This window comes from Notothenia rossii (genome assembly GCF_949606895.1).
Source record: "Notothenia rossii genome assembly, chromosome: 4".
Classification (NCBI taxonomy): Eukaryota; Metazoa; Chordata; class Actinopteri; order Perciformes; family Nototheniidae; genus Notothenia; species Notothenia rossii.
The window spans coordinates 20,809,384-20,822,723 of NC_136902.1; the positions used below are offsets into that span (position 1 = coordinate 20,809,384).

The following is a 13,340-nucleotide window of genomic DNA, read 5'->3' on the forward strand; positions in this document are numbered from 1 at the left end:
CTTTTCCTTCTTTTAAAACAAACTCATAGAGGAACGCGCGAAGCAGAGATTCTGCCTCAAATGAAAATAGTCGACCTGAGACAGGGCCGTTGTCTGGCCGGCCGGATGTGGCCCGCGGGCCGCCAGTTGGTGGTCACTGCTAATGCTAGCTCGAATGCTAATGCAAATGCTAGCGCGAATGCTAACGCATTTTCTCATTGTGTTTAAACATCTCCACATGTCATCACCTAAACACAATACATGTTACTAATCCTTACAGTGTAAGTTTAAGGCTCACACTTACACTTACAGTCATTGCTTTATGACGGACTTGACCCTTTTACTCTTCAGGTTGCATAGGGAAAATTAGTAGTCTACTCATCGATGTCTACTGCCATGCTATTCAGTTCACTTTCTCCTACTTCCTGTACCCGGTTTCCTGGCTAACCTTCAGTACAAATTTTACAAAAATATATGCAAATATGAAACATACATACAGGTCAATATCACCTTGTAGCTGAACTGTACTGAACTGAACTGTAGCTGAACTGGCAATACCCCAATACCCTTAAGAATATTATTCTTAGATATAAATACCTAATGTTGAGTTATTTAGACACAATTAACACTTTAGTTTCATGTCTTGTTACATAAGAATAGATCATATTTGTTAAGTGTTATTATGGGAGAATTAATATTCTTGTGCTACTACTGCCTTATTAGGCCCATATTGAGCAGCGCATATTTAGACCAAAACTCATGTACAAGAACTTCCTTACTTGCAGCAAATAGGCACTAATTAGAGGTTTATTGAGGAAAAACTCTCAACTAATGGCTTATTACTTGTAGAATATGGTCATGTAGAACAAGGCATTAATATGTGTTTTATAATGACTAATAAAGAGCCAATATACTGCTAATATGCATGTTAATTAACAACTGTTGATGGTTCATTTGTGTACCTTAATATAAAGTATTACCGTAGTTTCAGAGACAATAACAAACTTGCCCATGAATGACCGCTGGCACTCTAGTGCTCCACTCTGTCTCTTTCCACAGGAGACCAAGTCAATGAAAACATTATTCATGGAGCACGAAGCATGAATTTACTAGTCGCATTACCTTCAAGAAACAGATGTTATTGCTTTCATAGTTTGAGTGTTCAGCTATCGATCAACTCTGACACATTAAGAAAAGGGTCTTTCTCGAAACAAAGCTACAGGAGCTGTTAAAGGCACCAGCTCATGTCTCGTCTATGATTCAGACACAAAGTTCAGTTTTTATTTTGTATATAGTTTTGTATTCCTATAATCATCTCTAAAGCTTTAATAAATCAATGGTGCGTTACATGAACAGCAGCAAACATCAGATATGAGTCAGAGTATAGCTGGTGAACCAAGTGGATCATTGAGCAGCCATGATTTCCTACAGGAGATGATAAAGAGACACCCACATGCCTCCAAATAAATGTTGATGTTTCTCTGTGTAAAGAGACAATATTTCCTTCACACGTTCGCCATAACAACTTAAGGTGATAATATGTCATTGTTGTGTCTACAGCTTGTTCCACTGCCCCCAGTTGCCGGTCATAATCCAAAAATAAATCATATTCATTAACTCTCTCAAGTCCAGGTTGTTTCTAATTTCTAATCTAGGCTTTGTGTATTTGTTTAGTACATAAACTGAACGTAACCCACATAAATCAAAAATAACACACAAAAACAATTATAGTATTATATTATAACAAATGTGTCTACACCTTTGAGTGCTAATGTGTCATGAATTGAGTTTACAAAAATATTTTAACAGAATATCATTTCATTTGTTTCAACAACCATGTCATTCTTCAATTTTTTTCTGAATATTTTAATTAAAGTTTTGCCGTTTTTTATTGAAAAGTCTCAAATGTAACAATAGCTCCAATATCATATGACCGAATGCCTCCAAATCAATGAAGCATTGTACACTGAATGACTTTGAGTGCACCTTACAATTTATACGAGCTAATCTGACTGCTGAAAGTCTGCTAAACTGACTAAGTATACACTGCTGGATAGAGAGTGAGCGTATGTCAAATATTCAACCTTAAAGCAAATGTTCACCACATATCTTATGGACACCAACAGTCAAATCTATCTATCTATCTGTGTTTGGCATACTCCCTCATGAATTGTTTTACGGTTAATTGGCAGATTCTTTATGAAACTTTGTTCATAACACACACGGTGTGTTGTCTAATCCTTTTGCAAACTCATGAATAAAACAGTTCCCAAAAGCCTTTTACTGATATTGTTAGGGTTGTAGGTACCAATCCTTTTTCATGAGATATTCTTGTTGTACACATTATCAGTGGTTATTCCAAGCTTCTGCATTAATATTAGAATAAACATATTGAAAAAACAGCAATGAAATCATTTACAGTAATGACCATTCACATTTGCTTGTCTGTGTAATTGTGCATGCTTTTTTTTTTACTAATATGTAAGGAGCTTTTACTGTGTTGTCTTTGGAGCCAAAGACAGATAAAAGCCGCACAAACCCCAACCCCTTATACACACATTCACACAGAAACACACTCGCACATTGGGATGACTGATTGCCCTGGGCTCTCCTTTGTAAATGACAAGTGCCATCCATAACAGACAGGCAGAGGCTGGTAAAGTGATTATGTTCATAACACACGGTGTGTTGGTAAACACAGCTGGTACCAGGTCTGTCACGCTAGACATGAAGGCAAATACTCAATCCATGCAAAATAATGGATTGTGTTGTAGGTTTGTTCTAACAAAGGGTTGTCGTTGCTATGGCGGATGGATGAGCTACACCTTTATCCCAGCTCACTTAGAAACTGTGAGTGTCTGAGCCGGAGGATGTCAGAGACGGCCAAGCACGATAACAACTGATAAGATACTCAGAGGAAGACACTTAAATCCTGTTGTGAGCACAGGGAGCACATTATAAACTCATTATACATCACTATCTGATAATAAGCTGCATTGTTATTCATCACAAATTTGACATGACCCTATAATTATATTTTTATCTGACTGTGCCGTGTCCTGATTATAGAGAATTTACTGATTTGCTTATGATAATGCAGCATCCAGAGAGAGGTCACAGGCAGCTGGACTCTTTGGATAGAACGTTCAGGTGTTGTACACTTGTGTCTTTTCTTCCATCACATAATTTAAAACCTGTACACACCCGTAGTACACTCACACAGGTGATTTCACTTATTTTTTCTCAGCATTGTGTCCTTAATATAAAAAATGTACATGAATTGTCAGCCAACTCTGCTACATTCACGGCCAAGTCAATTCCAAGAGAAGACACTTTGGAAGCATTGGAAGATGACCCTTTTTTCTCATTTGACGAAATCATCAGGGTCTACATGTAGACCCTGATATAGCCTACATTGCATACCTTATAAGAAAATAAAAAACACATTAATTTCCTCTCTCATCGTTTGTTTGAGCTTGCATTTGCTAACCTTCTGTCCTTTTTCTGGAAGTTGAAGGCAGTTCATAAAAGTTGGTAACAAATTGCTAACAAACTCAAAAATACCTTCCATTAAACAAAGGCTAACGTAGCCGGGCCGCTAACCTTACACTTTTCCAACGTTTCCTTACACTGGGAGCCTCCTGTTCCCTCCATGTGCCACACACAACTGAGCAACTCTGTGGCCGTTTCTCAATCGCGAGGATACTGGCTTCGTAGTCACGTACTTCCAAGTCACTTCCTTCAGAAACGAAGCAAGTATACTTCCAAGCCACAGCTTCGGAAAACAAAGAACAATGGAACAGGCTAACAAGTGTGTCACTCTCTCTAACGGTTTCAACATAAACTGTACCGAAAATAAATACCTCACGATCTCTATCTAATTATGAACTTGCTTTACTTTCATGGAACACATTTTTGGTGATAACAAATGCAGCAAAGTAACATATTTACCAACACATGTTCTATGCCACTACGTACTTACATTTAAATGTGTGCTGTGCTGCGTCGGTTCAGCCATTCTCCGCAAGGGTTTTTGAAATTCATCCTTGCGCAAAGCATTGCGGGGATTTTAAGGACGCAAAGTCTACCCATGTGCAGCCTCGAAATTACCCCCAAACCAAGGACGTGGCTTCGGTGGAATTCCAAGTATGCTTGAGTTTGGAACAGTCCTTCGGCGGCACTCGATGACGTAGTATCCTTGAAATATTGGCTTGGAAGCCAGTTTCCTCGCGATTGAGAAACGGCCTGTGTGCTTTGTCTCCCTTGAGGGAGTGATTAGCAGCGGGTGTGAGGTTTCCACACCTGCTCCCAATACTGCTAATTGGAAGAGGGTGGAGCCACCTGTTGGGAATGTAGGTGCCTCCCACTACCCTGCCTCTCAGCCCCTTCCAGAGTTTTTATCATAAGATTCAGTTTGTTACATTATACTGTAAACAGTGTGAAAGTGAAATATTGCTATGGACCTAAGGAAAGGGAGACCCGGAGGACAGAAAAATAATAAGTGAGTGGCTGTCACAACATAATACTGCTGAATGACGACATGATTTGTTTCCTTCCGCCAGTTACTCATCATCTAATTAAAGGTGGCACCCTATCTTTCACATAACATAGACCATCAAGCCTCGGTGACACTGTTTCCCCGTCTCCCACTCAGCCTGCCATCCTTTTCAACACCATCATTTCCTGAAACGCTCGAGGGCTTACATTTTGTATGTGGGAGATCTAAAAAGACAATTCTTGGAAGGACATCTGTGACTCACCATGCCTTTTGGGTATCTACATCAGCGAGAAGCTGTACAGTATTGACATAATAGTGGATCAGCAGGGCAGGAACGTGAAGGCCAGAGGATTGGTTTTACTTTGAATACTTTTTGTAAAATGTATGAATGAATGGCATTTCAAAAATGCAAATTGAAATATAAGAAGTAGTTTTATCTGCTCCTATCTGCAAGTTCTCTAACTTATTGTTTGCCTTACATTATTTATAATACCTGCAACTCCTGATCGTCCAATCTGAAGACGGCTACAAACCGAAGTTCATCGTCTGTCACATGCCTCTGTTCCTGATCCTTATTCGTCTCTGCTATCTGTATATATACATTCTCCCAGAACAGGCCCAGGCATTTGTTTGCTTGATGTACTGTAACTGCCTCAGGTTTTTTACTATACAGCAGAAGAGTCACTAGACACTTTGACATGTCACAGTAAGAAAAGCACAAATGTCTGAAATCCATTTGATGCAATAAAAAGGTACTTTGTTTGTCTCTTTCTACGACATCTTTGATATCCACCCTGCATCACCTTCAGCCCAACCAAGCATTGTGACCATATCTCTATGCGTTGCTTTCACTGCTGATAGTAGTGATCCATCAACTATATTGTGTGTTTTCTGTTGAACCTCAGTTTACAGTATTACTTTTTTTGCTTGCACTCTTTCCAAATTACATTCATTGCGCCAGATTGTGACACTTCCAATTGAGAAAGTGTAAAGCACAGCGATTGTTAATGTCATTGAGTAGTTGTTCATTTATCTTAAAGACACCTTGTTGAGTTTTATTGTAAGCAAACAAGTTACATTTATTTTTATTTGTATTGCCCAATATCACACATCGCATATTTGCCTCAGGGGCTTTACAATCTCTACAGAATATGATAATCTTAGATAAGGAAACAACTGCAAAAATTAAAGTTATATAAAACATTTAACATTTACAACATTTAATAGCGTGCAGTCTTCTTATCTTTTTGCAAGTGCATTCCAGGATACCTTGCTAGTTTTCCATTGACATTATTTTGCCCTCATTCTAATGTCTCTCACCTTTCTAAACTCCGGCTGTTATCTTCAGTGAAGTGTTTTCTATCACCTGTGCTGTCGGATGTTTGAGCATCTGATATTAAGTAAACATACTTTCAATTTATTTAAGTCAGGTCCAAGCTCAAGGACAAAAATGGCTGTATTTTCCTCCGCCAAACATTTTATTGAATGTTCCCTATTCACTGCTTGAGAATAGTTAATTAGATTCAATCCAGCCATGGCCTGTGCTGCCTCAGTGCAGAAGGGCAATTTGCCTTGACCGCCTACTCCTGAAAGAAGGACTGCAGACTGTTCTCTCACAATTGTAGCTTTTGTCTCGGGCTGCTGCCATGCCAACACAATTTAACTGTCCAGCTAGTGCCTGGGAAGCCGTCTAAGAAGCCTTGTGAGAGCATATTGGGTACCTGTCACTTTAGAGCCCTTAATGACAAGCAATGACACACGGTTTACTTCTATGCAACTAAATGAATGTGGTATGACATGGTCCCCTTGTTTTCAGAGATCGGCTGAGGGTGTGTCTTATTTTGTGTGACCCCTGAGTGGGAGTTGGGTTATTGCATCGATTGACTTAATTTCCCTGAAGAGGACAAGATACTATAGTGGCAGGACTGATCCTTCAATTTTATATTATTCTCATACAAGGGAGCATTGTGACATGTGTGTCACAACCGGATGTGGCTTTTCATAGTTTCGAAAACACAAAAAAGAGTATTGAAACTGATTTCAGCATTCGAGATTCAGTTGGAGAATATAGAGGGAGTAAGTCACGTCTGAGATGTATTAAGAAGCAGCTGTTTTGGCTGTGAGATAATACGGCTTACGCATACACTAGTGAGTATTCTGGAGAATATACAGCGACCCAAAGTAACTGCACAAACATTGACAGTGACATCCAACGAGCTGAACTGAAAATACCAAGCGCAGCAGTTGGTCTCAACACAGTTTTGTGACTGGCTAAGGAAATTAGATGATGGAGATTAACTTCGCTGTGTCTCTCACTGGCTACCCCCCCTCCTCACCATGGTGTACCTGAACCTGTCAATTCATGTTTGTGGGGACAGACAGGAGAGCACTCGTCTGGATTGACTTTAGCTGTGACACTGACAGAGATCTGTTTTCATGCTGATGATGTTGTGGCATCATGTGTCTGTTTAGACTATTTGGATGTTTATCACATGCTTCCACTTGTTCACTGATGTAGTTGAAATGCAGGAGAGAGTGTGCACACTTTCACTTGGTGACATCCATTTTTGAAATCTATTTCTCATTAGATAACCTCATAAAAATGAATGCCTGTAAAAAATGTTTTGCCCAATCCCAAAAAGCTTTTTATTCTTTTCATATTTGAATGTGATCGGATGTATTCATATACTGAAATCCAGCAGATGACTCATTCAGTTTTGCGTTGTCAAGTCTGAACAGTTGAACACCTACAGTAGAATATTTTGTTCAAGGGCTATGTGCAGATATTTTAGATTAAATATGCTTTATCATTTAGTTAATCAACAATGTAAATGGGTCCTTTGTTTTTTTGATTCTACAGTTTGCTTGTTATTATAATGCAAACATCCCAGATAATGTATTTCCTGAGTTGTTCCATCCTGAAAAACAATATCAGAATTGAAATGTGTGCACAGCAATTATAACATTTATTTTAACCCTTTGTGTGTGTTTTGTCTTGTTTTCTCCCGTTTCATTTGTCCAGACCAAGTTAGCAACACCTGTAAGCTTATTATATTGTACCCAGCAGAACAAAAAGGATTGCTTTCACATCAATACAATGGATAAGAGACTACTTTTGCGAACAAAATATGATGCAAAACTCTGTAAAGAGAGAAGATGGCAGTGGGGAACATAAAAAGGGGACACCAGAGAACATGCCCTCTCCTCTCAGGTGCAGACTTCTATTTAGAGAAAAGTGCAGGCCCCTCTGCCACTCCAGATTCCATTTGAAGATCCCTCTCTGAACATTTCACGGTGTTATTGCCACATCTCAATGCATGGAGCTCTCAAAAGAAGAGCCACTGTGCAAAACCAGACCCATGCCATTAAGCTTTAGAGGAATAATAGCATGTTTAGAAAAGGGGAGAAAACCGCAGTGTTGGAAAGTGTGCTCTTTCTGTCTTCTTTTCATCTTCTGATAGAGTTAGAGTAATGGCATCAATATTTTTGCACCATGGTGTATGTATCATTTAATATTGGGAATAATTATGTATACATTGTAAGATTGATGGACAAAAGGAAATTATAAAATGTATTTAACCATAGTTGGATAGTTATTTATGTCAATGGACTTTCTAACATCTATTTTTATGAAAATAAGACAGAATGATAAAAAAAAAAGGTATTTATGTCTATAAGAAAAGTCTGAATACAATGCATTTCTCTTCCCATAATAATAAAATGGTTATTTTACATGTTCTGAAATTCAAAGAAAGTACATACATGCCTTTGAATCCTGTACATATATATGAAGATCTGAGGCTGTACAATTTTAGTCATTTTATTTGCATATTTTCAATCTACTATACTGTGTCGTTTTTTCTGATGTTTTTGACATACTATACGTTTTCAAATACTGTCTACATACCATACCATGACTTTTTTGACATACTATTCCCTCACTTTTTTACGTTTATCGACATCGGCTATTTTGTAATGTTTTTTCTGATCTTTTCCACATTACTTTTTAAAAATGTTGTCGGTTTTTCAGATATTTCTGACATACTTGACTGACACACCATGCTAATGTCATAGTGACGTTTCATTTTTTTTCTTCTTCTTTTTAAGGGGCTGCAGGCTCAACGGGTCATTTAGTTTTACAATGTCTTTTGAAGATTGTTGCATAGCAACCGTCTTTCCAATCTGTTCATGGCCTTTTCTTTAACATTTGGCCATGAATCGTTATCATATACACACACAGAGCCTACATTGGCAGATATACTATATTCAGATAACAAAAGATGCTTATGCACATCAGTAGGCCTACAGAATGACCTTGAACATTAGCCTAAAATAACACTCAAAGCACAGCAGGGACACACACTCATGATGAGTAAATACATTGGACTTCTACAGTAATACTTGCAGAATGTGCTTATTCTCTTTTAAGCTATACTGCATTGTTTCAAGGGGGCCTTCTTCCTAGTCAAGATAATACTACCATCTGGTGGCTGGGTTTTGTAAGTTCACAATATGGAGAGAATTGCTGGCAAGCTGTCACTGTCTGGGAATGCTAAGAAAAGCTCCCAGGGGAACGACATAAGGGCCGTCTATTACGGGGAATCGGCAACGCTCTCTAGGGAGCACAATGATGCTCTTCATCTGGCAGTACAATGCAGCACCAGTCACTCTCTGCACTGCCTCTGCATCGGACGCCCGCAAAGTAGATTCTGGAATGACTGATTGTGGTTGAGATGAGAAGGACTCTTTTAAAACGTTTGACTGTGTTCAAGCTCATATTTTTGCTGGACCACTTATAAAATCATGTTGCACACCACATACTCAAATTGAATAAAAGCTCAATTGTTCATTCAAACAAAGAAAATATCACATGGACCAAACAAACTCAATATTCCCTTTATAATAAATTCAAAAATGAAATCTAAGAGTAGGTCTCTGATTTTCTGTCATCCTGCAAAACATCTCCACTTATTTTATAATCTGACTTCTTATCGAACAGTGTCTTTGTTGATATAAACAGCTTTATCATCGAAAACAACCCAATAGTAAGTGTTTTGCTGAATAGTGGATTTTTGTCTTGAAACCACACATATTATATACTGTATTAGTGACATGCATATGAACTGTGATTCACTGAGTGATCCTGTCTGGACATTAAAGATGCTGCACAAGATTGTTTTTAATGTTTATTTATGAGCTATGACATTTGATAGAAAGTATTGGACCACACTATGATTTAGAAAAACTCTGAAGACATTTGTTTCATTAAATGATTTATTGACATTTACTTTTTTACCACCATGGTTTCTCTTGATACCAATAGTATTTACCATAAAGTTTCTTTTTCATTTAAATTACATTTATAATGTTTTACTCACATACACATTTATTGTTAAATCTTCTTATTGCAATAAACAAGAGTAGCCAGAATGAGTCAGGTATTGCTACAGTTTGCCATACAAACTCTTTGTCCCCTCTGACAATGAAATTCAAAAATAACTTTATTGGCAAGACAAAATTACACCAAAGCCTCTCCATCTCTCTCTGTCTCTCTGATATGAGAGAGGCTGAGGGCAGAATAAGGCTAAGGCTAGTAGCCTAAACACAGCTAACATGAAATACCTTCCCAGAAAGTAGGAATCTAACATTTATTTCCCATAATGTGAATAATGAGGATGAAATAGTGGGAATAACCACAAAATGAACATATCCACTGTGCTGCTACTTGACGGACCTACCAGGGACAAAACTGCACTGTTTTGATTTGGCTTATTGATCAAGAATCGAGAATCCAGGATGACTGATCAATATTTTCAAAACAAAACATACAGGTTTTTGTCTCCATTATTGTGTTAGGCCACATTATAGCTCCAGGTTGCCTTTGTCTCAGATTGTAGGGAGGTGGGGATAGAGCAGGTCCCAACACACACTAAAATACATATGGTACACACACCAACAGGAAAGAGAGCACGGATCCTGGAATAGTATCTTACTCACAAAATGAACTCGGCAAAAAAAGTTTTGTTCAGCAACAAAAAGAGCACAACGGTGGAAGCTGACAAGTCAGCTTCTTCTTTAAGTCATGGCATTTATAATGATCCTCAGGATTTTCACTTAAACACATTTCTCACGCACACAGAAAAAAATGCAACTCAGATTCAACTGAAAATAAGCATGTTGAACAATTCTATCTTTAATCCCTTGATACATGGTGTTGTAACCTGTTCCCCAAGCAGAGATTACCAAAGTAAAAAGGCCCTTTAATATGAAGGGTCGGTCCCTACACCCCCCATCTCTCTGTCCCTCTCTGAAGCCTTTCGAGGGCCTGTACTCCTCATGGAAGAACAGAAAAGGCTGTCAGCTGGTGTGCTCCCAGTTTATACATGACTCCAGAAAACATGTCACAATGATAACAAGTCACTCTGATAAAAATTGCTCATTGCATTGCAATATTCAGACAAAGGTAAGACAGTAGAGCTCATTGCTTCTCAATGAAAGGGCACAGTGTACATCTCGTTCAGAAAAGGGTGATGTCGAGCAAAAAAGGTTTACTGCCGCTGCTTAGCTAGCTTCTGTCTGTCTCTCTGCAGAGTCAGGTGGTCTGCTTACACTCTGTCTGGGTCGACTCTTATATAATCCACCATCCTATAATTCCACCCTGCAGTTTTTAACATTTGCTACCTACAAAAATATTGTTATTGGGATTCCTATTTTGCTATTTTTTACGTGTGATATAAATGCAAACCAACAGTCCGAACCAAACAAAACAAAGTGCTCACCAGTCTTTGTAAAAGAAAACAAATCATGGCGCATTTCATGGCTTTCACTTGTAAGACGGAAAGAATCGTAGATGCTTCCAGCCGGACGTCTCGGCTCGCAGGCCTCCGAAGCCTCGCTGGGCTTCTGGCTCGGTTGTCACTCCAGCTCAAGATTATTTTTCCAAGAACGTATTTGGCTTTCAACTTCCTCTCTTTAATTTGTTCGCTTTGAGCATTATGGTTGCCACTGTTGATGTGCCCCCTGCTACAGACTCATGTGAACCTTTGGAGATGGGGGAGGTGAGAAAGAGGAGGAGGATACAGCAGCTAATGGAAGAATTCAACCCAATGATGCAGAAGCCTGACCTTGCAGGATCTTATAACGAGGCTGCATGCAACAACGTCATAAATACATCAGTACAGAGGGTCACACCTAGTCATACCTCCCCACCTACACAGTGAATCAGCCTGTGAATAAAGACCAAGGTGAAGTGAGGAGGTCAATAACTTTCCTTTTTATAGCTTAATATGAACTGACGTCTCACCAAATAAATATATGAACTATACTCTCTCATACATCTCTCATGACTGTAAGTAAAAGAACAGATTCTTGCCACCAATTAAAGCTAAAAATATAGATCATGTATCAAATACTGCAGTACAGTATGTACCAATGCATCTTCTGCTGTTTCTCACATCCTTTTTTCCCCTTAAGTGAGGCCCTTCTCTGACTGATATAGATGTTGACATGTGCCCTGTAGCGTTTTTTGTTGGTGCAGTCTAATTTAGAACAAAGATTTGTTTGGGCCTGTGTGCGTCTGCATGCTGCCGGAGGTCAATCCATCCTCTGACCCGTGCCAGCCCTCCTCTCACCTCACAGTCTCAGGAAATGACGGGGGTGTGCAATACCCCACAGTCACTTTTCTGCTCTTTTAACCCCCTCCCACCATCAGACTACCACCTGCCTGTCTGACAAGTCATGTTGTATCTAGCAAAGACCTAATGTCACAAAGTTGTTGGCCTCTGGCGAAGAAGGGTTCATGTTTAGTGCTGTGAAGGTCACCACAGCTACATGTGCCGCAAACAGCGAAGACCGATTGAAGCAGCTACCCTACTGACATAACATTATTGTCTTGGTTTTGAGGTGCATAGGATGAGAAGAACACGTTGAGTCGTGATGACAGGAGAAAACCAACCGGGCCCAGAATAATTTTGTAACACTACATGTGGTTTAATGTTTCTTGAAAGGTGTGCATGAGTTTGTTCTGTAGCTATTGAGGCGGCCATGACAGGGCCACAGTGCAAGGGAGAGGAACCAGGGGAGGTGCGAGATGTTCAAGGGAGTTCAATGCATAATGAAAATGTTCTCCTCAGCTCAGTCCATCCACGGATGACTCAGAAGTCTTTGAAATGGAGGGAAAGTTTCTGGTAAAGGGAAGAAACATAACTTAACTCATTCCACCGCTCCTTTCCCTTGCATTTGTCTAAGTTCAATATTTAAATGACTGGATTTTTTCCCCTTATCAATTGCTGTTTGTTGATCATGTTTGTATCTTCACAGTGTGCTTTTGGAGTGGCTGTTCCTGACTGGCCGAAGTCAGGGGGCGATTAGTCAGTAGGGGGAGAACAGTATCGGCCCGTGGGTGGTGCGCATGGGCCCGGGCGCGGGTCTCAGGATGGCGTGGCTGAGAGGCGGGCCTTGCAATAGGTGATGGTGGTGGTGGTGCCCCGGAGCTGCTGCACGGAGAGCCAACTGGTTCGAGGACGCTGCAGCGGCCATTGCTGCAGCAACAGCCAAGGGGCTAGGCAAAAGCCCTGCACCCAAAGCTTTGGAGAGATCTTTGGAGAAGGTCAAAGAAGACTGCAAACAGACGGGGGATCACAGCGAGACACAAGACAAGAGAGAGAAAGGGATACAATTAGTTCCAGAAGTTTAACACATGGAGGGGAAACAGATATAGACCTCCCTCTCCAGACTATTTTAATTTGTAGTAATGCAGATGTTTCAGTAAAATTGAGTTCATATCTTTCAGGAGGAGGTCATAGTAAAAAACAGTAAAACTGGCAGGCTTTTAGAAAGAAAAAAAAACACGCTCTAACCACTA

General features: G+C 39.6%; 1 protein-coding gene across 5 annotated transcripts in view; it reads right to left on the reverse strand.

The window, feature by feature from the left end:
- Window positions 1-9,650: 9,650 nt before the first annotated feature.
- Window positions 9,651-13,340, reverse strand: part of znf385a (zinc finger protein 385A) — a 64,856-nt gene continuing 61,166 nt past the window's right edge. For all 5 annotated transcript variants that reach the window (XM_079676351.1, XM_079676347.1, XM_079676349.1 and 2 more), the window contains one exon: window positions 9,651-13,096. In XM_079676351.1, the coding sequence (XP_079532477.1) occupies window positions 12,848-13,096 (249 nt within the window). In that variant the 3' untranslated portion in view covers window positions 9,651-12,847. The remainder of the gene's footprint in view (window positions 13,097-13,340) is intronic.